The sequence below is a fragment of the Zonotrichia albicollis genome, chromosome 6, assembly GCF_047830755.1.
Source record: "Zonotrichia albicollis isolate bZonAlb1 chromosome 6, bZonAlb1.hap1, whole genome shotgun sequence".
Classification (NCBI taxonomy): domain Eukaryota; kingdom Metazoa; phylum Chordata; class Aves; order Passeriformes; family Passerellidae; genus Zonotrichia; species Zonotrichia albicollis.
Window position 1 is genome coordinate 22031915 of NC_133824.1, and position 21865 is coordinate 22053779.

Genomic DNA, 21865 nt, shown 5'->3' on the forward strand with positions numbered 1-21865 from the left:
ATCTGGCAATGTTTTCCTTTCAGGCAAAATTTAAATAGCTCTTTAGGGATTGTTTGGATAAGGTAACAAAGAAATTTTGTTGATACACCAGGTACTGTATTTGTGCAGTTGAAATCAAGAGGGTTTCAACTGTACCTTACTGTCTTGTCATTATGTTAGCTTACTGCAGATACTAAGAAACTGTATGAGACAATGCTGATAACATACATACTTAAGAATTCAGGTAGTGCCTTTTTATGGTTTTATCATGCCAGCATCAAAAGTTGTTTATGCAAGGACTAAGGTGGGAAGCAATTTTTCAGAATTCTTACTTGCCACACCCATATCTTGGCTTATTTTGTGTCTTACAGTCTGTTTACTTCAATATTTTTGTATTTTCCTCAACTGAGACTGCCTTTAACTTGAATTTTGTGGTCAAGATTGAATTATCCTCTTTATATTTTCAACTCCTTTCTTATTTATGTTCTTTTTCTTCATAGGGACATAAAACGTGACTGAGTCAAGTACCTCTTTGTTGCCATTAACTGTGAACTCTGCTTTTCACCTACCTGTATTTCACTGCAGAATTATGAATTGTATTTTAACATTTCTCCCTATTGCTTATAGAACTAGGCTCTTAGCTTTGTCTCTGTCAAAAGTTCTTAAAATACCTAGTTTAGGATTGTCTGATATGTATGTATACTTGAAGTACATAAGACACAAGTAGGTATTCTGACAAATACTGGTGAAGGAAAAGCAAGTCCTAAAGGACTGCCATGGGGAGTTAATAGACTAAGTCAGAAAATAAAATTCTTGAGTACCCCTTCTGAGGATTCTTTACAGGAAAAAAAAAATCGTCCTAGTTATGATGTCACTCATTTAGTTATAAGACCCAGAATATTATCTTGAAGTAGCTGGCAGATAAGTAAATCTGAATTTTATTTTAATATGATTTTAATAATTAATGCAGCAATCAATAGAGTATACTTTCAGAGAGATGATTGATTGAAGTATCCTTTAATTGCAGCCTTTAATTAGAATTGATGGCTCACCACCCTAGTTCTTGTCTATTATATTAATAATTACAAAATTGATTTGCTTCCATTTTAATTTTGATCCAGTGAGGAGCTGTGTGGCTCAAATTCACATCCTTGCAAATGAAGGTGACTTCCTGGCAGAGATGATATGGCATTGCCTATTATTTATATGCATGAAAATATGTGCATGTAAACTATAGTTGTTAACGTAACTCTGTTTGATCGTGTCCTATCCAATTATTTATTTCAGGCAGAGTGAAGGAGCAGTGGCAGCTACTGGGCTGTTTTACTTCTTTATTTGCCCTTCTGTTGTTATGTAAAATATTTCTTAGTTAGAGACAATGACAGTGGAGCTTTACAGTGGTAGTTGCAGGAATGCCTGGTGATTGGTACAAAAACACTTGAGCTATTGGCATTATCAAATATGTGTTACTGGTTTTTTGAATTTTTTTTCTTCCATCACACTTCATGTAGTTTTATTGTAGGGCCATTAATCTTAAAAATTTAAAGAAATACAGATAGAGACAGCTTTTTTTTTCTTAGAAATTAGGTGTGTATGTATCTATACATATGTAAAGGATATAAAAACAAAATTAAAAATTATATAAAGTTATATTTAAAAAATCTTCTTCCCTGATGGACAAAGCGATGCCTTACATTCATCCTTTTTATTTTTGATTGGCCTACTTTCTTTTTGACATCCATTTGCTTTAATAAGCCTCCAAGATCTAAAGAATATAGTGTTCTTTTTCTGATGCTGATAAAAAAGAAAAGCCCAAACCAAATAAACTGTTGGAATCCTTTGTGGTGAATTTTCAGCAAACTGTAATTCACTCTACTTTTCTATATCCTCCAGGTGATCTGTTAGATGAGATCCTGTAGTGTTGATTAGAAAAGTTACTGTTACCTTGCATACTGTAAGAGATACTGTAAGCAAAATATTTGTTCTGAATCCTTGCAGTCTTAGGCACCAGTGATGTGTGTGGATATTCCAGCTCAAAATAATTAAAATACAGTGGATTTTTTCTGTCTTGTATGTGAAAAAGATATTGAACTTTTCTCAAAGGGAAAGCTGGTCTCATTGGTGATTTTTTTTTACATTCTGGAGGTTTGTCCTTTTGGATTTCCTGCAGGCTGCCTTTTTTTATTGTGACTTGTTCGGACATGCCACTACTTAGAACTTAATCACTTGAATAGCAACTGTCTTAGAAGATATTATTGGGTAATGGATGGAAAAGCCTTGATTATTTCAAGCTAAATTTTCATTTTCATATAAAGACACAGAGAGCAGAGGAAGAGCTCTTTTGGTCCCTTTCTCATTGGTTGTCACTTTGGAGACTTGACATGCACATTTCCTAGGAGCTTTTCATGACTGGCATGGTAGGTAGATCTGCATTAGATGGTTGAGCAGCAGCAGGGTTCAAATTCCTGCTTGGGAGCAATGACCTTTAATTACCACTAGCACATGAAATTTCTGCATGTTGCAATTTCTTACCAAGTTCTTCACTCTGACAGAGGTCAGGGATATTTGACAATTTCTGGAATGAGCATCAGCATTGTAGTCATTTACATGCTACCACTATAACCAGTTTGTAGTGCCTGCATCAGGGAGTTATCTTGAGTTATCTTTCCAAGTTGACTCTAAATCAAATATCCTTTCAGATATTTGATTTAGAGTCAACTTGGAAAGAAATGCACTTCTAATAGGACATAGTGATAAAATTGATTTGGGAAAATAAAATTGACATCAATGAGAGAACTCTGAAGCAAACTGACTTGGATTGTGGTGTTTGAAGTTTTTTATGTTAACATTAATAAAACTGATATAATTTTTTTTCAGAATTTATAACTACATGATTCTAGAAATACATCAGGAAAAGACAAAGTTGAACCATCAATTTTAAGCTTAGATTTCTTTTGAATACATACCATACAACGCAGTCTTTAATAATGTGAGCAATACCTACCTCCAAGTAATAAAAAAATAGTGTGTCTTGCTAAAATATTGGGAGGTACATAATCTTTAATTAACTGTATTTTGAAATGTATGTTCTAGAGGTTGGTATATAACAAAGAAATACACTCTTAGGCATCCAGCTCCTAATGCTTTCTTAATACTTCTGTATCTTTTTTGCTGCCTGTATTTTACTTAACTAATAGTGAGAAAACAGTTTTCCTGGTGCTTGCTCATCTATGTAAATAAATGTACAAAAAAATAGGTATCTTTCCAGTTGTATTTCTCTCTGATTTTGTCCATCACTGCAGAGAGCTTTTGCAGAAAAACGAGAGATCGGAGAAGTATACGAAGAATAGAAAATCCTACCCTACCCTAATTCACAAATTCTCACCTGCTTGAGTTTGTGGCATCTATAGCAACCCAAGTCAAGTAGTTTTAGATGTTCTACTCTTATGGTACCATTTTTCTTAACCAACAGCTTATACCACACTCCTTTCTGGTGTTTGTACATTTATTTGAATTTTATGACTGTCTGGTGCTACTGAAGGAAGTCCCCAGTGTGTCTGAAAGGAAAAGGTGAAACTGCATTTAAAAGGAGCCTGCCTGCTTGGAAAAATTTGTAATTTTTACTTGCATTTCCTTGAGCATTTTTGCTGCAGAGTTTCTTGTCACTGGCTAGATCTGTAGGGAAAGGAAGCCAGAGCTACCTCTTTGTAGGAAAATCACAAAACCTGGGTGATTGTCTTTTGGGAGGCCTGCCTTGCTTTAGGAAATACTGCCTTCTGATATTTTTTTTTTAAATGAAGAGAAAAAAAATCATGGGATAAAGGAGGAGGAATGAAAGAGGAAAATAAGTTTCTTGTCTTACAGTTTTTGGTCATTTGCAAAGGACTAATATGTTGCTGAATGTTATAGTATCCATTGGAGAAGAAACAAACTTTCTCAGGCTGTACTCAGGACAAAACATTAAGGAGAGGTTAAACAATACTGCTGCCACACATCTAAGGAGGCTTCCTGTTACTATCAAGAAGGAGAGCCATGGTAATATGATACCATTTCTATCAACCATCTGAAAATACAACTTTCATTAGTATCTACTGATCATCTTGACCATGCTCTCTCTGAGAGCTTACTTGCAAAGCTTTCTACGGTGTTGCCCCCTAATACAGCAGAACCTTGGACTTCAGCCACAGGAATTTCGCTTTGGCACTATTTCAGAGAGTTTGTAGACTCCATCCTGATCAGCCCTTTGCACCCTGGATTACTCTCCTAATCCTATAAAACAGAGTATCCTATTTGAAAAAGTAACTTGTAGCACAGGTGCACAGCTGTCCTGTCATGTCAGTGAAAACAAAATACATTTCACAGAAGCACAGGACAAGGCAGGTTGGAAGAGACCACAGTGGGTCATCCTGGGGCACATGGCACAGGATTGCATCCAGATGGCCCTTGAATGTCTCCAGTGAGGGAGCCTCCACAACCTCTCTGGACAATCTGTTCCAGTGCTCAGTCACCCTCACTGTAAAGTTCTTCCTCACATTCAGGTGGAATTTTCTGTGCATGATTCTTTCTATTGCCTCTGGTCCAATTACTTATCACCACCAAGAAGAGCCTGGATCCATTGTCTGACACCCTCCCTTCAGATACTTTGACACATTGGTGAGGTCCCCTCTCACTTGCCTCTTCTCAAGGTTGAACAGGCTCAGCTCTCTCAGCCTTTCCCTGTAAAAGAGATTCCCCAGGCCTTTGATCAATTTTGACCCTTTAATATGTTATCTGTAGATGTCAACAGATATGTCGATTCCATATATTGATAAAGTAATTTGCTTTGTTTATAGTTTTTTTTTTTTTATTTAGGGCTTTTCTATAAAACCAATAAGTAACACTACTTTATAATTATTTGATTCAATGATAGGTGAAGTTTCATTTAAATGAATTGTGCTAGCAGTGTTGAATTGCACCTGGTTGAATGTAGAATACAATTTATAATGCCAACTTCAAAAGACTCTTGAGTGTGTCATGGTTGATGATATAATTATGTATGTGAGAAGGAAACATTACAATAATAATCAAATACTGATACTTAATCTGCAATTCTAACATGGTGCAAGCTCAGGTGTGGAATGCTCTGTAAAATTGGTTTGGTTTGATTTTAAACTTGGAGAAAACTTAATGAGTAAAAATAATTCTCAGGGAAAAAAAGGTACTGATTCTTCTATAATTTAATAATTTTAAAAGTTTGGGAAAGTGGCTTTTCAAATTTCATCTTCAAATTTCTGTATCTGTGATGATTGCTTATAAATGAACAGCTGCATCTTCATTGCCACAGGCTTAAATTAAGGTCCCAAAGTCCCATAGGTTTTGAATTCCGTAGCACGTTAACAAGAAACATACAAATATAGAAAGGCTCATGTTCTAAAACTGAGCACAATGCATGTAATATTCATGATTACGAAGGCAAACAAAATACAGCATTACACCAAATGCTGCAGTAAAAAATGTTGTAGAAATTAAAAAGGTGTAAATAACTGGGTTCATTGTAATCGACAGTCATGTGGTATATTTTTTTGCTTATCTAGTGTTTGAAAACTTACATTTAATGTCATCTGCATATCTCATAATTTCATTATTCAATCTAAAATAGAAGCCATTGTTTAAGGAGATTTTTCCTCTTTGTTGTTCAATTTTTATTGATCTATTAAATAATTTTTCTTTCCTTTGTCATGCATAAATACCTCAGTTATTATTTGCTACCTTTTTTCCTATTGTTTCAATAATTTGGCCATATCCAGAACCCATAGCCTGTAGTGTGTTTTCTTAGGAGTGATACAAAAAGCTGGGAATAATTCAGAGAATTATGATCTCATAGTTTTTCCTATTTGAATATAACTGTCATGAATACAATTCAGAGTGATCTTGGTATCAGAATGTGAGTATCATGGCACATGAAAAATTCCACCATGTGTTCTGAGCAGGAAATGCAAATTCAGTAGAAGTTAATAACCATTTTCTACACTTGACCCAGTATAGCTGCTCAGTACTCAGGAAGAATTAGAGTTGCAAGAATTCATTTAAGGACCTTTATTTTTTATTTTATAAATATATTTCTAAGGGCACCATTTGTGAATGTAAGGAAGGTTTACCCACTTTGTTGAAAGGCAAAGTTCAAAATGTACCAATTCTTGTTTATCAAAAACCTACAAAAGGGCTAAATAGACAAATGCATAATACTTGAATTTTGATTTTTAATTAATATATGCATATATTATTGCTTCTGAATGATGATTAGGACAATTTTAAACAACGCACTTGATTTGTTTGATCAGTCTCAGTGTTACCTGCCTCATGTTTTTGTGAAACAACATTGGACCCTTTATAAACATTATTAGCATTTGACATAGAGATGAACTTCTCTCAAATAAAAAAATTCTTACATCCATTTAAAAGATAAGCATCTTTGGATTGGAGAATGATGCTATGAAATCCTCTGCTAAAGGAGGACATTCCTTGATGCCTGTATTTGCTGCCCCCAAACAACTTTGGGAAAAGCTTCTGTCAGAGACTGCATCTTCCTACCTTAAAAAAAATGCAAATCTGTGGGGGAATAGTCTTTATTGATTCCAGATTCATGAAATTACTTGGATTTTTGGATGCTATTTTTGTTGTGATTCTGACCTTGCTTTTTCCTATGAGAAAAAGAAAATTTAAAACTGCATTTTGTATCATGCAGGAATAAACAATCCATGGATTAAATGGTTTGAGAGAAGATTAAAAAAAAAATCTAATTAGACTGCTAAATTCTTTTTCAAATGGGCAAAAACAATTTCCTTGACTTAAAAAAAAATCTCATGAATGATCAAAGAATAAGGATTCTACTGAATTTGGGTTTTCCCCCATTTCAGGATGTCTTAGTCCCTCATTAAGCTATTGTACATATTTTACAATACTCCATGGTTTGTTTTTAGTGCTAAAAAAGATTTCAGAATGAATAGGAATGTAATTTCTATTTCAGTCTGGTTTATTAGTTTTGAGGAGAGAAATCTAGAATTAGATTTGGAGAAAACCAGGCAGATTTTAAAGCCTGACATAATTCTGATACACTTGGTCAATAACAGCATTAGGATAATTCTCCATGCTGGTAAAACAGAGGGTATGTTGTTATTACTAAAGCTTCTTTCAGTCTTGTTCTGAGTAGGCACAAATTAAAGTTTCAGAAAAGAATATTGCTGTGTATAGCTGTGAAATACCATCTCAAAAAATACAAGATATCAGTAGATGGTTTTTACTTTGTTCATTTTTGTTTCTGTTTGTGATTAGAAACTACTTACTGCAACTTTTTTGTTTCTAGACTAGAGTAAATGCTTTGTGCTAGGCTTTTGCCTTGAGGAGTACACTACTTTTCATTTATAGCTGTTCATACTGGAACCTGTTTTACTTGAGAGAGCAATTTCTAATGTCCTTTGTTTGTATTTGCACCCAGAAACATATGCTAGGCATGTTTCAGATACCTGTTTTAAAAAAGGCATCAAACATGGGTATGCTTATATGTAATCATTCTTCTGACCAATAATTCTTTAATTTAAAAAGTTGAGCTGTGTTTATTTTGGGATATATTTATTTTGGGTATACTTGGGTCAAAATATATGACTGACTGGTAGGTATTTTGCTTTTGTAATTTGTTTGATTTGTGCCAGTTCTCCTCCTGCCATTTCTTTAACTTTTACTGTTTCCAGTTAGTTCTTCTGTTAGACAATTTAGACAGCTTCTTTTGTGTTAAGTAGTGTTAGTTAAGAGTCATTAAGCATCTTCAACTGCCAGTGCTTTGGATATACCAGTTTTAAAATTAATCTTCCCATTCCATTTATTTTCAAGTAACACTTTTCATATTGTGAAGATTTAACTACTTTTCTCTGTTTCCTGAGACTTAAAATGCATTCTTGAAAATGCACGTTGTTAGCATTTAAATTACATTCCAAATCTTACCAAGCCATCAATGCTGCACCTTTTCCACAGATTAACATTTTCTAGGTCTTCTCTCCACAAGACACCTTATTTTTTTTTTCCCCAAAAGAGATATATGAGCATGGCTAGTGAATAATGAAGATCTGAAAGACTCCACAAGTAATTAAGATTTGAGGGCAACAAAAAGTAATTATCCTTATAGGTGGCAGGTAATTTCGGGGTAAGGAAAAAAAGAATAGGCAAAGGATTGTTAGGTTCCTCAGGCACATAAATGCTTTATGGAATTTTCACACCCTTGTTCAGCTTAACATACATTACTGCTATTCATTGGCTTGCTAATGAATGTGAAAAATTGTACTTTATTTGAATAAATGATGCCATCTGAGCCTGTCACAATAATATCAAAAAAGCATATTAGAGTTCTACCACCTACTCTGATGCTGTTATTTCTAGGGATAAGAGATCATAAGTTTTTGTGAGCAGAAATGCTCTTTAATAATCCAGATCTTGCTGGCCAATGTGATCCTGCTGCAGGAGTCCTATCCCAAAGGCTCAAAATCCTGTCGTTCCAGGTGGTATGGGACCTTTGGAAGAGTGTATTTGTTTCTTCCCTCAGCAGAATTACTGAGCTTCAACTTCTTTCCTGTAGCAAGGAAGAAGTTCTGTGGCTGGAGGAAAAGGGAAGAGCAGAGGGATGGTGACTGCTCTCTCCCTCCTCCCCATGCCCAGCACGTGTACCTGCAGGGCTCCTCTTCTGCTGACTTAGAGAAGATTTGTGAGCATCCCTGGTTTAGTGTTAGAGAAGGGAATAGACTTGAAAAATTGTTGAGAGAAGGGCCATTCTTGGTACAGAATTCAGACAAGTAGTTTGCAAAGATTAGATACGATTCTTGAAATTCACATTCCTCATTTTTAAATCTTTTTCTATCCTATAAAAAGGAGCTCTCAGGCAAATAGAGAAAGGAGACCATTTCACAGTATTTGTATCTGTAGAGAGTCTGATTTTTAGAGATGAACTTGTCTTTTGTTGCCTGTTGAGGAGAAGAATTGGTGAGGTTCTTAAATCTGTAACATTTTTCTTGTGTTACTGCACAGCAGGTCCATGGAGGAGTATCTGAGCACCAGTAACTTACATTAATTAGAAATTCCAGCCCATGAGATGATTCTTGAAAAGTAGCTGTGGAAAAACTCTTATGCCTTGGAGTCCTTTGAGATGCATATTCCTTCCTTCAAATCCAATAATAAAAATAATAAATGCATTGAAATCTTGTACCATTTGTATACACATCAAATTATTGCATTATTCTTTTGAATAGTTGAAAATACTCACAAAATGACTGGCCTTTAAAAAGACTCCTGTCTGGCTCAATCAGTACTGGCAGGAGATCTTTCGTTCACTTCATCTGATTCTCATTGGTACTGAACTTCCCAGGGCCATTATATCTACCTTGGCTATTTTGAAAGTAATTTTGTACAAGAATGAAAATAGTTCAGCAAATACCTGTGAAGCAGGAATTTTTGAGTGCTTAGGAAAAAAGAATGTGTAGCTATAAAAATAGAAAAAGAGCAACTGTCATCCAGTGCAAAAAGTTGTGAAAAAGTCCTATTTAGAAACAGTTCTGCCTACATAACATTTTTTGCTCCTTTTTATTGTAGACATATGATATGACAAAATATTTATGAATTTATATAAATCCTTTGGTGGGCAGAAATGAATGTGACATTGTTTTTTGAGGAAAAAAATCTCTTTATTAAACTTCAACTTACCTCTTACAACACCAAAATCATTTTACATAATGCTTTATTCCTACATCCAGGAAATGTTTTTAATGCTGCTATATTAATTATTACCATTTTAGTAAGAAGAGTAATTCCTATTTATGTTGTATAAATAGGAAAACATGTTATGTTACGCGTGTATGTAGTGAGCCCTTGAGGCGCTCTCCATCTTATCTAAACTAATACTTAAAGTTTCTTGTATAATTAAGTGTGAGAACTTCTTATCTTTTTGGGATGATTCCATCTAATGGTAGATGGGATGCACTGGATGTTCATGGACATCCCTGTCTTTCCTAACCAGCTACGTTGGTTAAGGGCATAAATTCTAGAAAACTAAATTTAAGGGAGATGAATGCCATTCATAGAAAAATCAGCAGGACCTGCTATAGAAGGGTTACAGTATGGTGATCAGGAAGGAGCTGGGAAGACAAGGAAAGAGAATTCTGACACACCAAATGTGGAGCAGTACTCAGAAACTCTTCTTACCATATGAACTCTGAAGTAAAGTCTGCTGCTGGGGAGCTATGGACTTAATCAAAAATACAGCACATAAGATCTATTATGAGCAGAACATGGATTAGACTAGCACTTAGGCATGAAAAGAGGAGGTAAGTACAAGAAGAATGTGGTTTGTGTTTGTTTGGGCCTATTCTGGATGTATGCTGTAATGACTGCTTCACACCAGGAGCTCATCCTGGCTTTGACAGAACACTCTCAGTCTGAAAGCAAAAGGTGTGTGTATCCTTCTCTCTCTCCTCATATTTCTGGACTACTATGCAGAATACTTCTCATGATACAGTTGCTATAGCATGTTTCTTTACGTTTTATTCCTACCTGGAATTATGCCTCTAATGTTTGCATTGAATGCTATAGATAAAGGTGATTTCTTGCAGGATCATGACTTAATTTAAAAAGCATTTGTTATTAGTAAGCATACTCTTGAAAATTCATGTTCCCCTGATTGCTGTCAGTGTTTACCTGCAATATATGAGAAAAAATATACATGCAGTCACAAATATTTTAATAGAATTTCTAATCTGAAGTTTGAGTATGGCTCATTTACCTGAAGTTTGGTATTCACTTCCTCTAAACAAATAAATGTCAATGATTGTATTATGTGATTTGATTTCTTGAGCAGCTCAGCTAATCCAGAAGGATTTTCCAAAGCCTTTCACAGGCTTTTAAACTATGGATCTTGAGAAATATTTCTAAGGAGAAAAGCTCCTTGGTGATTTCAGCTCTACCACTCCAGTTACCACTCTAAATTATAAAATGTATCAGTTCCTACAATTTCTCAGAGTACATATTTTACTGTTTAAATGAGTGGGTTTTCCCCTTTGGTTGGTAATTGTCATGTAGGAGGCATTATGAACAAAGGTTCATATTGCTATAACATAGTATAAAAGCAGTAATTGTGAAGTGAACATTACTTTGCAGGAAAAAATAGTCTCACACTCTTTTGTTAATAAAAAAATTCATTTCAGATATATTGAAAAGCATATGCTATTTATTTTCTTTCTATTCTGTGGTCCCCTTCTAAAAATATGGTCAGTTATTTTCTTTTCTCCAGAAGATATGGTCTTCTGGTAGTATTGTGTGTGCTTGGTTTTAATGAGTTTGAAAGATTTACTTATCGTTGACTTTCGCATTTTCACCAAATTTCACTACTGGATTTTTAATAAATGTTTGCTTATTTAGATGGTTACTGATAGGGAAAAAAATGGTAACTCTGTGCAATATTCCAGGCCCTGATAATCTAAAAAATACATGAATAATCAAATGCTTACATATGACAATGGTGAGCCCATTTCCTTTTGGAAAAATTATATTGAAGTCCATCATGTATATTACCACTGTTAAGAAAAATTGAAGCAGATTTCTTTTTGTTAGCAGAGAGTACCATGCAATTTGGGGCTCATCAAAACTAATGTGATTTTTTTTAAGGAGAACATGTAAATAGCAATGAGTAATCAATTTATTTTGTATTTCGTTTAAATTCTATGTTTTATATTCCCATTTTTTATTGTAAATGTTATGACAGACTCAGGTGGGTTCTGTTTGATTAAACAGTAGTTCATTTGTTATAGATAATTTTACAAATAATATATTAATACAAAAATTCCCAGAAACAAAATTAGTAAAATATAGTGCTTCTTTCCATGGTTTGAGGGCTTTTTTTATTTCCATTGCTTTGGTTGTCCAAAACCATGCTTTCCCAAAGCATAGGTAGAGTATGTCCACTTTCATTGCAGCCATTTGGGCATTAATTTGTACACATCCTTTCTCTGTGAGTGTTTCTCATCTAAGTAACACTCCTACATAAAACCATAGAAAGAAAAAAGAAAAAAAACTCTGGCCCTTTCCTTTGGTTTTGGAGACATTTGCTACTTTTTGCAGTGGAATCTTTATTTTTTATTAATAACTCTTAAACAAAGAGAAGTAATTGCAATCCTGTCTCTTACGCATGACTGTAGTAATAATAGTAATTCTTCATCTGTCTTTTATGTGACTAAGTTTCTGGGAGATCATCATCAAAGCTGTAGCTGATACATAACAAAACAATTTATATTCAAGGGATTGTTTGCTTTGTAAGATGACTTATCATCTTTTCTAAACCTTTAATAATGGTGAGGTTTGAGTTTTTTTTAATTTCCATGTTTTCTCTCTCATATGGGAATAATCTGTTTCTTTAATCATGACTACGTTAAACCTGGATTCATGTAATTCAGTCTTGTGTCCAAATCACAACAGATTGTAAACTTGTTTTCATATAACTCTGAGAAATCATACATTTCATAAGTTTTGCAGAATTTTTAAACTTGATCCATTTCAAGATCTGAGTTCTAGTGAAAGCTGTCACCTATTCAGTCACAGTGAAACAAATTGGTATATATGTGGGTATGAATAGGTATGTGCACACATATGTGCATGGCTGTCTAGATGTCATACCTAAAAGATTATTAACCTGAGTTCAGCTTCCTATGAATGCACTCTTTTTTGTGTGTGTTTCCTAATCAAGCAGTTCCAATGTTATTTTGTCTAGATGAAAATAAGAGCAGACCATCAATGCCCTCGAATTTCAACCAGCCCTTGTTTCCCCTTTCATTTTGGGGGGTCTGGGATCATCAGGCTCTGGTTTGAGTAACACCTTTCTGTCAGTGAGGAATATGGGTACAGACTCTGTTTTAAGACTAGTTAATTCTCTGTCAAGAAATAAGGTAAAAAGAATAGGAGATAGGAACGGAAGGACAAAGGTGTCCAGTTGAGATTTCTGTAACATTTCATTTATCTGTGAAGTGTTACAGAAGCACAGCACATATCTCATGTCTTGCATTTAAGACTGTGCATTTTGTCATTTATATTACAAAGGAGTTTTTTTATGTGTTATGTTGAAGACCCTGTAAGATACTTCTAATGCATTTGAATTAAAAAACATTTTTATTTTGTGGCTTTCATTTTCTAAGGCTTTATCCAAATGTGCAGTGCAAGTGTTATATCCAAGGAAGAGTTTTATCAGAACTTCATGTTAAGCTAGTTACTGGCAGTTTTTAGTTTGCTTGGCAATAGTGTCCAAGCACAGTCCTGTTTTCCCAAGGGGTTTGCCTGATCAGTTTTTGGCTGAATCAGTCTGTGTGGTGTTCTATAAAATCCTCCTTTAACAGCCAACTGATCATGGGTCGCAAGAATACATGTATGGGACATTGGGTTTAGTAGAGTGCTGTACTGGGAGTTGTCAAACAAAAAGCTTCATGTAAATGAGCAGATGAGAGACTGTAGTGCAGCTTTCACTTAGTTAAGGTTTTAGCTTTGGCTTCTCTCACAGGTTCTCACTTTTAGTATCAGAGAAATTGGAATGGTACACTGGGAAAGTACAAGGAGATTTAATTAGTGGATATATTGGGATTACCCTGGGCTGCTATTGCATTGTGCTTTTTAGGTTTTCAAATTCTCTTTAAGATTGATGTAAGAGCCCAATGTAAAGTTTATAGAGTCATATAAATGCCAGAGATTTCTGAAAGGTACCATGCATTCCCCAAAACATTTCAGCTGAGAAATGCTTCTTATTTTCCAAAGACACAGAAGCACATTTAACGTTTAGTGAGCATTTCTGTGAGTACAGAACTCCTACACATTGAATCAGAGTCTTTAAGTAACCATTTTAAATTTTAATGGCAACCATGTATAGATGTGTGCCAGTTAAGTACAGAAATGCAAAAATCAAAAGCATTAGGATAATTTATCCTGTTGCATCTCCTGCCATTTATTCTAATGGTTGCTTTAAAAGCTATATCAGTTGTCCAATAAGTAAATAACATTCTCTGAGAAAAATCATGGTCTGTTGTTTGGAAGTTCTTGAAAGAATTAGTGTGGTGTCCAAGGATATTTGCCAGAAATAAAGTTTTAGGTAGTTACCTGAGGTAGGAGGAAAAATGAGTTCTTAAAGTTATTGCAAGCCTGTTTACATTTCAGTCCTGTTTACATATTAGATATCAAAAGAGTCTTTTGTCTAGTTTCCTGTAAATTTTGTGATGCCTGGTAATGGTTTCACTTTTCCCTCTCCCATGGAATTGCAGAGAAAAAGAAATTTTCTATATAATGCCATGTAAAAAAAAGGGCCCAAAAATGCCTCCCTCTAAACTAAACAAAGTAAACTAAAAAAAAACAGATTAAGGTTTCCTTTTTACTCTGATGGTTTTACAGATAAATATTTTTGGTGAGTGAACAAGCAAGTTATTTTTGTGCAATTAGATTCTGCCTCTTATTTGATAAGAAAAAGTAAAAACCCACACATGCAAATTGAATTTGGGTTCTAATATGAGGGGAAAGAAATGACGCTGCACTTGCTGAAAAGTAATTTAATTTGAGACACTTAGGGGAAAAAAAAAAAAACAAAACAAAAGATTGTAGAAACACCAGCAGCGTGTTTTTAGATTGTTTTTTTTTTTTTCCAATTTATAGCTACATGCCAATTTCTATGATGGACTTTGTCATTATTGAACATAAACATTCTTTCTGGGTTTATTTAATGTACAGGGGTGATGATCACCTATTCTACATTTAGCCATTATCTTTGTCAAAATTATTCCTCTCTTGTATATGTTTTGTATCTTCAGATATAAAAGGCAGTGTACAATACATGACCCTAGCACCTAATTGAGTTGTAAATAATTTTTAGAAAGAGAATAATTTTATGTTGTTTATGCTTTTAGAACATAAATACTGGCAGTGAGTTTTGGTAGTTTGATTTTCTTTGTCAGCTATTTCAAAAATTAGGTCTGCCTTTTAAATCCTTAATTTGAAAATCATATGAAAAACATTATACATACAGACAGGTGAGCTTTTGTTCACAGAAATGTGAAAAAAGTATTGGATTAAACTGTTAACTGAAAATTATAAGCAGTCTGGCACTTTAATTCATACACTAGAGAGCCAAAAATTTCACCAGTGTTAGTGATTTGTAGGTTTATTTTTGCTATACAGGCTGGTCATGTAGCGGTCAGTTTTTCTTTTGCGTAATTCCTTTAAATTATTGTACTTTAGGATCTGAGTGAGAAGCTATTACAGTCTGAAGGAATATGACAACATTGCTTTAAAAAGATTAATACAATCCAAAACTGTATAGATATACAATTTCTCCATATTTTATAACTTTTAAATTTTTTTGTACATGTGTCTATTAAAGCAAATATGCAATTTCAAACTTGAACTCTGTGTGAGATGTGTTGTTGCACAGTTTTATTTTTTCATGGGGCAGTGATTACTGCTGCTACATCCTAGTTCATACATACTGAAATGTAGCATGCTTGGTGTTACACGCAGCATATTTTTATTACGCAGCACCTTCTAAAACAGCAGCGATTGCAAAACCCCCTTTAGTCACTGAGCAGCTTCGGGTGTTTGGCAGTCTCTGTTTGGCGCGGGGTGTTTTCCATGCAGGTGTTTGCTGTGACAGGAGCCGGCCCTGCCGAGCCTCTCGGGGTGAGCCGGGGCTGGCCCGAAACCCGATCCGAGCCCTGTTTGCCCGTGTTGTCTGCAGAGGCAGGGAGAACACTTGCATTAGCTGCATTGATCAGCCCACCGCGCATCGCGGCATTTAGGAGACAATTAATACTCCCTTGTAAAGACTCCCCGGAGCATTTCCTTGGAGCTGGATCGCTTTACCCAGAAACCGCAGGCGGTGTTTGCAGAAGGGGAGGGAGCCAAGTAGGAAAAAGAAAAAGAGCATTAAGAAAGCTTTGTCTAGGAACCAAGTTTCATTTGCTGTGGTGACTTTCACTCGTGGCACTCAAACTCCTTTTCTGAGAAAGCGTTTGGAAATGAAAATTAGCTGTATTTTGAAGCTGATTTGTTGAAAAGATGCTGTAAGAGGTCACAAAAATATTTGTAAAAGCTTCCTCTTGAGAAATATGCATTTGATTGGAAGACTTTTATAACTTGCAGTTAAGAGAGTAAACATTCTAGTTTTATGTTAAGGATTAATAATCTGACATATTTTGGCATATTGGTTGACAGGTTTTAATTCTAATTTTAATTATTTTTAGATAACATATTTTGATAGACAAAAAAGCATATTTCTTATTCTTTTTTTCCTGTAGTGCTTCTATCAGTGTTGAATTTCAGTATTGCCTGATACTTAACATAAAAATCAGATTTTAAGTATATATGAATATGTTATCTTAAGAGGAGGCAAGGCTCTTAGTGTGCTTCTTCTTCATTAAGTAATAAAATATTTAATATTAGAGATAGAAGCAGTTAGAGTATAAATTAATAAAACATAATTTTTTTCTTGGAAATTCCGAAGGTTTCCGTACTGTCCTCTGTTGAAGTTTATGTTGCGTTCTTGTAAGGAGCATATCTTAAGATGATAAAAGCTGATAAAATTTTATGTTTTATATAAACATAAAATTGAATTGAAGGGAATTCTATGGAGAAGGTTGCTTACCACTCTGGTACATTAAATCTATGTGAGTCCCTGCAGGTTGCACAGTGGAAGCGAGGCCAACCAACATGTGGTGAATTTCAGAAATTGTTGCAAACTTGTTGATATTTGCCACATCATTACATTGCCATTTTCATTTTCTTATTTAGAGTTAATCAATTTTATGTGAGAAAAGATTAATTTGTGACCTTATATCAATAGTATTTACTATGAATATATAAATGAAAAATATTATTTTATTTATTTTTGTGCTAATTTATGGGTCAGACTTGTTATTTTGCTCCTGTTCTCCATAGTCTTGAAGCAAAATATGCACTGACATTGAATAGAGATATGTATCTGGCTTATGTTTGCAACACAATCAGTATTAAGGTACTACTGTATTTTTAAGAATACACCAATATCTTGATAATTCATTTTATAATTGTCTTCTGTTAATAGAACTGTTCTACTGATATTTGAAGACAACAGTGAGGTGATGAATATTAAAAAAATGTGTATATTAGAAGTGAAAAGAATATGTTTTTGAAAGTATGGATTATGTGAAATTCTAAGGCAGTTTTACTTGAGTGTGTAGGTTGTCTTATGTTGGTATTCCTGTAGAATGAAATTGGAAACTATGATATTCCTTTTTGAGTTGGTTTTGAGGAGTTTGGAGAGTTTTTTTCTAACTCCTGTCAGATCCTGTTTTTCAAGTGAAAACTGATTTTCTGGAACCTATTTAAGTGGTTTAATATGTGGAATACAGAACATGGATTGTTTCAGTGAAGTGTTATACTCTTACCCTTCGGATTGGTACTGGAATGTTTTATATTTGTTTAGTCATATAAAATCATCTAAAACCAGTCTCACCACAAAAAAAAAATAAAAATCAAGGAACTGTTTTTCAACAGTTCTGCATCCATCTTCAGCCATCTTGTAGATGTTTTTAAATAAGAAATCAATAGATAAGAACTGGTGTTGATTTTCTCTAGCACAAACAGAACAATTTCATTTTGGAAGAGGGTTATGAGTATTCTGACTGATGTTATCCAGGCTGACTTGGAAAGTTAGTGATTGTGGAATCTCTACCAATAGCTGTTTACAATGCCTTCACATCATTTGTACTTTTAGGGAGGTATTGTTCATTGGTTTGGCAGCATTGCCTTTGAGTGCCATCTTTGTGCCCTAGCTGAAGCAGCTTGTGGGACCTTGAAGAATCCTCAGCATTCAGATGCCTTTTGGTGTTTGCAGGTACAACGGAGCGGGTGTGTCTGATCCAGGGAACAGTGGAAGCACTAAATGCAGTTCATGGCTTCATTGCAGAGAAGATTCGAGAAATGCCTCAGAACGTGGCCAAGACAGAGCCTGTCAGCATCCTACAGCCTCAGACCACTGTTAATCCAGACCGCATCAAACAAGTGAGTTTTTGCTTGGGAATAGAGAGTCACAGCAGCTCCTTAGAAGTCTTAAAGCTTTAGTGCTGGAAGGGGTAAACATAACATGTTCTTTAAGAAAATGTTACTTTAGATTTTATTAACTTGCTGGTACTCTTTTTTTCCTTGTACTTACATGTTCCATGTTTCTCAGCAGTTCTTTTAGACAGTATTTTATAAATTCCAACGCCATGCTCTAATGTGTTTTTTTCATAAACTTTTTTTTACTGTACAAGGTGATAATAGACCTCTAGGTCTCAGTTAAAAATTGCTGAATTTTAATCTTAAATGGTGAACCCTCTGTAAATATTAAGTGTTACTAAAAATCACAGATTAACTGATTGTTCTCTTCATTTATGTATATAAATAAAAGAAAAAAGTTAACTTCTTTTTTAGACCCTAAATAAGGTAATTTAAAATCTTGCCTGCAAGATCTTGAAAACCTAAGGATAATTTACTTGGGAAGTTTTTTGCAATTTCATTTTATGTTATTTTTGGGCATCTTTTTGCCTATTTTTTTACTGGCTTCATTCAAAGTCTTTGGCTACTACAAAAACTATTTGCAAGCTATTATTGCCCTAGTTCTTTATTCTTTGATTTTCAATAAAAATTTTAATTTTTAAAAAATTTGCTCTGTAAGGAGAATGGGAAATATGCATCATACAGGATTTAAAATTATTAGTGAAATTTTTTCTTGTCTCTCTGTCTTGTAGAGGAAAGATTTTAGTTTCTCATCTATCCTATGTGGGAAAAGATTGTTTTGTCCTTCTATGCTAGTAAGGTTCAGTTTCCTATAATTTGGTAACTGTGTGCAATTATTTTACTTTGTATACAGTGACTTACACAGAATGCTTATATAAAGATGTTTTTGAGCAGGATGATTTTGCAACAGACTGCTTTGGATGGATGAAACTATGCATAAACAATTTATATGATTTCTAATACTTACAAGTACTTTTTTTCCGTATGCAGTAATTTTGCATACAAATTACTCTAGGTAATTGATAATAAAATACTAAAAAGAAAGCCCCCAATTTTATAAGATTAGTTTCTCAATTACTAGACATGAAAATTATTATGCCTGAAAGATAAAGATCTGAAATTGATCTATATTTTGAATGACTTTTCTGCTGATAAAATATTGGCTTTTATGCCAATATTTCTTAATCCAGTGGGAAATGAGTGTTTTCTATTACAATAAAAAGTGGTTTTCCCCTTTTGAAATGAAACGAAGCTAGTTTTTTTGGTAAGTCAGTAAGATCCTGAGAAACTAGAGTACAGAGCTCTTTAGTGAAATGCCTAAATAATTACTCTCTTGTGTCTGAAGATGATATAGCCTGTTGTCCACACTATTTCTTCAGCAAATGTATTTGCAAAGTTTTTGAGGTTGTTTTTCTTTTATTTGGGGGCTTGTTTTTTGATTGGTTGGTTGGTTTGGTTGTTTGTTTAGTTTTTGCTATTTTTTTTTCTTTTTAAATTTTTTTCCTCTTTTTTGAAAATTTGTTTCGTTTGGGGTTTGTTGTTTTGAAATGTTAAGTTCACTTAAATTCTGGAGGGATGGATTAGTGAATGCAGTCACTACTAATGAAGCTAAGACAGACTAAAAATACAATGTATACTAGCTTTGCATCTTAAAAGATAAATATAATACTTGTATACATACAGGTGCATAATATAACATCAAATATTTGGGGATATGCATTGTGCATATGTTAAGCAATTTTAACTACAATGAATTGCTTAAATTCTCTTTTAATGAGGCAATATCTGTTCATGATAAATTAATGCATTATAAATATTGACTCAATCAAAAATTGACTCAAACCTAAAATCCATTATTTTTTACCAAGAGATGAAATTGTTTTAGCTTAGTTCTTAAGGAAGAATTTGGAGTGAATTAATCTGTTCTTCAGTGTCAGAGTATACTGTACCTTAATGAAAGATATAATACCTTGAATTAAAAATTTAAGTGAATAATATTTTATAACAGGCTGCAGTGATTTAGAACTCTAGCATTCTTATTTTCTTGAGAGTATAAATATGACAATTCAATTAAAATTATTAGTAAAATTTTCATACTAGTAATTTTGATTTTTTAAAAATAAGCTTTATTCTTTGTAATTTCTTCCTTTATGCAAAATTTTACATGATTATTCTCATCTCGGAATGTTACCCAAGAACACTGGCACACAAAGTATTACATTGCAGATTGAAGAAAATTTAAAGTTGATCTGCTTTCATTTAGGAACTCTGAAAATGTTTCAGTCAAAAAGAAGATGTAGTTATCTCCCCATGAATAAAGATTCCAGTAGTTGAAGTCTTGCAAAGCCACTCATATCTGTATGAGCATGCAGCTCCCATTTCTCTGTTGTAATTTCTCTGTCTTGGGCTGCTTTATCAACGTTCAGCCCAGGGAGGGGAGCCAAGAAAGAGAATTTCTGGTTATAGATTCAATGAAGAAAGGCAGTAGGTAAGACCTTTGCTGACTACTTGAACTTCAGCACTTTCTGTCTTCTGGAAAGGCACGGCACCCAGAGGGGCTGACTCTGGCCTGGCATCTCTCCTTGCTAATGGAAATCACTGTCTGAACCTTCTGTCCCTTTAGCTTCAGCTTTTTCAGCTGCAGAAGATTTGAAAGCAAATCTATGCACTTCCTTTTGAGCCTTCTCCAGCTTGCTTTTTTGTCTTTCCCAATCCTTTGGATTTATCAGTAGATACCAGGGAGTTCTCTCCTCCAAGTAGCTCTGATAGATGTTTAATTGACAAATGTTTGTATCTTCTATATCTACACAACATAGACAATCTCCATGGATGTCAGCCATCTGCTATTTCTATAAGAATCATTAAAAAACAACCAGCTGGTTCCTGTGCCCTTTTTCTTTCCAGAAACTGCTATGAGCATTTAGCCTCCTTTTTCTCTCTATAAATTAGTGTCATACAAACTCTTTCAAACCATATCATGGCTCACAGGAACAAAAACATGTTTTCATAAGACATCATGAGCCTGAGCTGTTTAGTCTTTGTAATCAGCATCCAAAGCTTTAAATTTCACCTCTAAATTAATAGCAAGTCTTATGAACAATGGAAAAGGCTGCTTAAATTGATTTTATCACCTACTTCAGAAATTATTACGACTTTTCTGTAGGCTAGTTGAATTTTTCTTCCAGCTTTCAGTTGCAGTAGGTAACAGATGTTGCAGCAGACTGTCCAGGAAGCACGTGAAACAGAGATGGCCATTGCTGAACTGTGCATTTTATGGAAGGAAAGAGGACCCATCTTAAAGATAATTGTGTTTTAAGCAGGACTTTGCACTGTTTGGGCTTCCGAGATCCCTCCCTACATGAATGATTCTTTGATTCTATGAAATGTGTGGGTCTTTTAAAACATAGAAAAGAATTAGAATTTCCTCCTCATAAATCAAGGAAGAAAACTTTATTGTATAAATAAACTTTCATGTATAGAATGTCCAATTAAAGCTTTCACTGGAACCAGTTTCACTTCAGCTTTTTCGATAGATAATTAATATCTCATGAGTTAGACTCCTATTTATTAATCATTGTCCCAGTTATTTTATTCAAAACCTACAAAAGTTATTGTCTGAACTCAGATCTGTAATTTGATGTTCCTCTTTTGAAAACAACTGCTTTTACACCAGAAATGTTCATCAACAACAAAAGTAAAAACTTAATAATTTTTAAATTAAAAAAATTTCTTTCAAATGCTTATATAGAACCTGAATTTAAGAATACACAGCTAAAAATAATAGCTTAAATGGAGGAGAGGGTTGTTGGTTTGG

The 21865-nt window shown here is 34.2% G+C and overlaps 1 protein-coding gene across 3 annotated transcripts in view; it reads left to right on the forward strand.

Annotated features, from left to right (window-relative positions):
* Positions 1–21865, forward strand: part of NOVA1 (NOVA alternative splicing regulator 1) — a 138860-nt gene that overhangs the window by 85234 nt on the left and 31761 nt on the right. For all 3 annotated transcript variants that reach the window (XM_074542757.1, XM_074542758.1, XM_074542759.1), the window contains exon 3: positions 17888–18054. In XM_074542757.1, coding sequence (XP_074398858.1) covers positions 17888–18054 — 167 coding nt within the window. The remainder of the gene's footprint in view (positions 1–17887; positions 18055–21865) is intronic.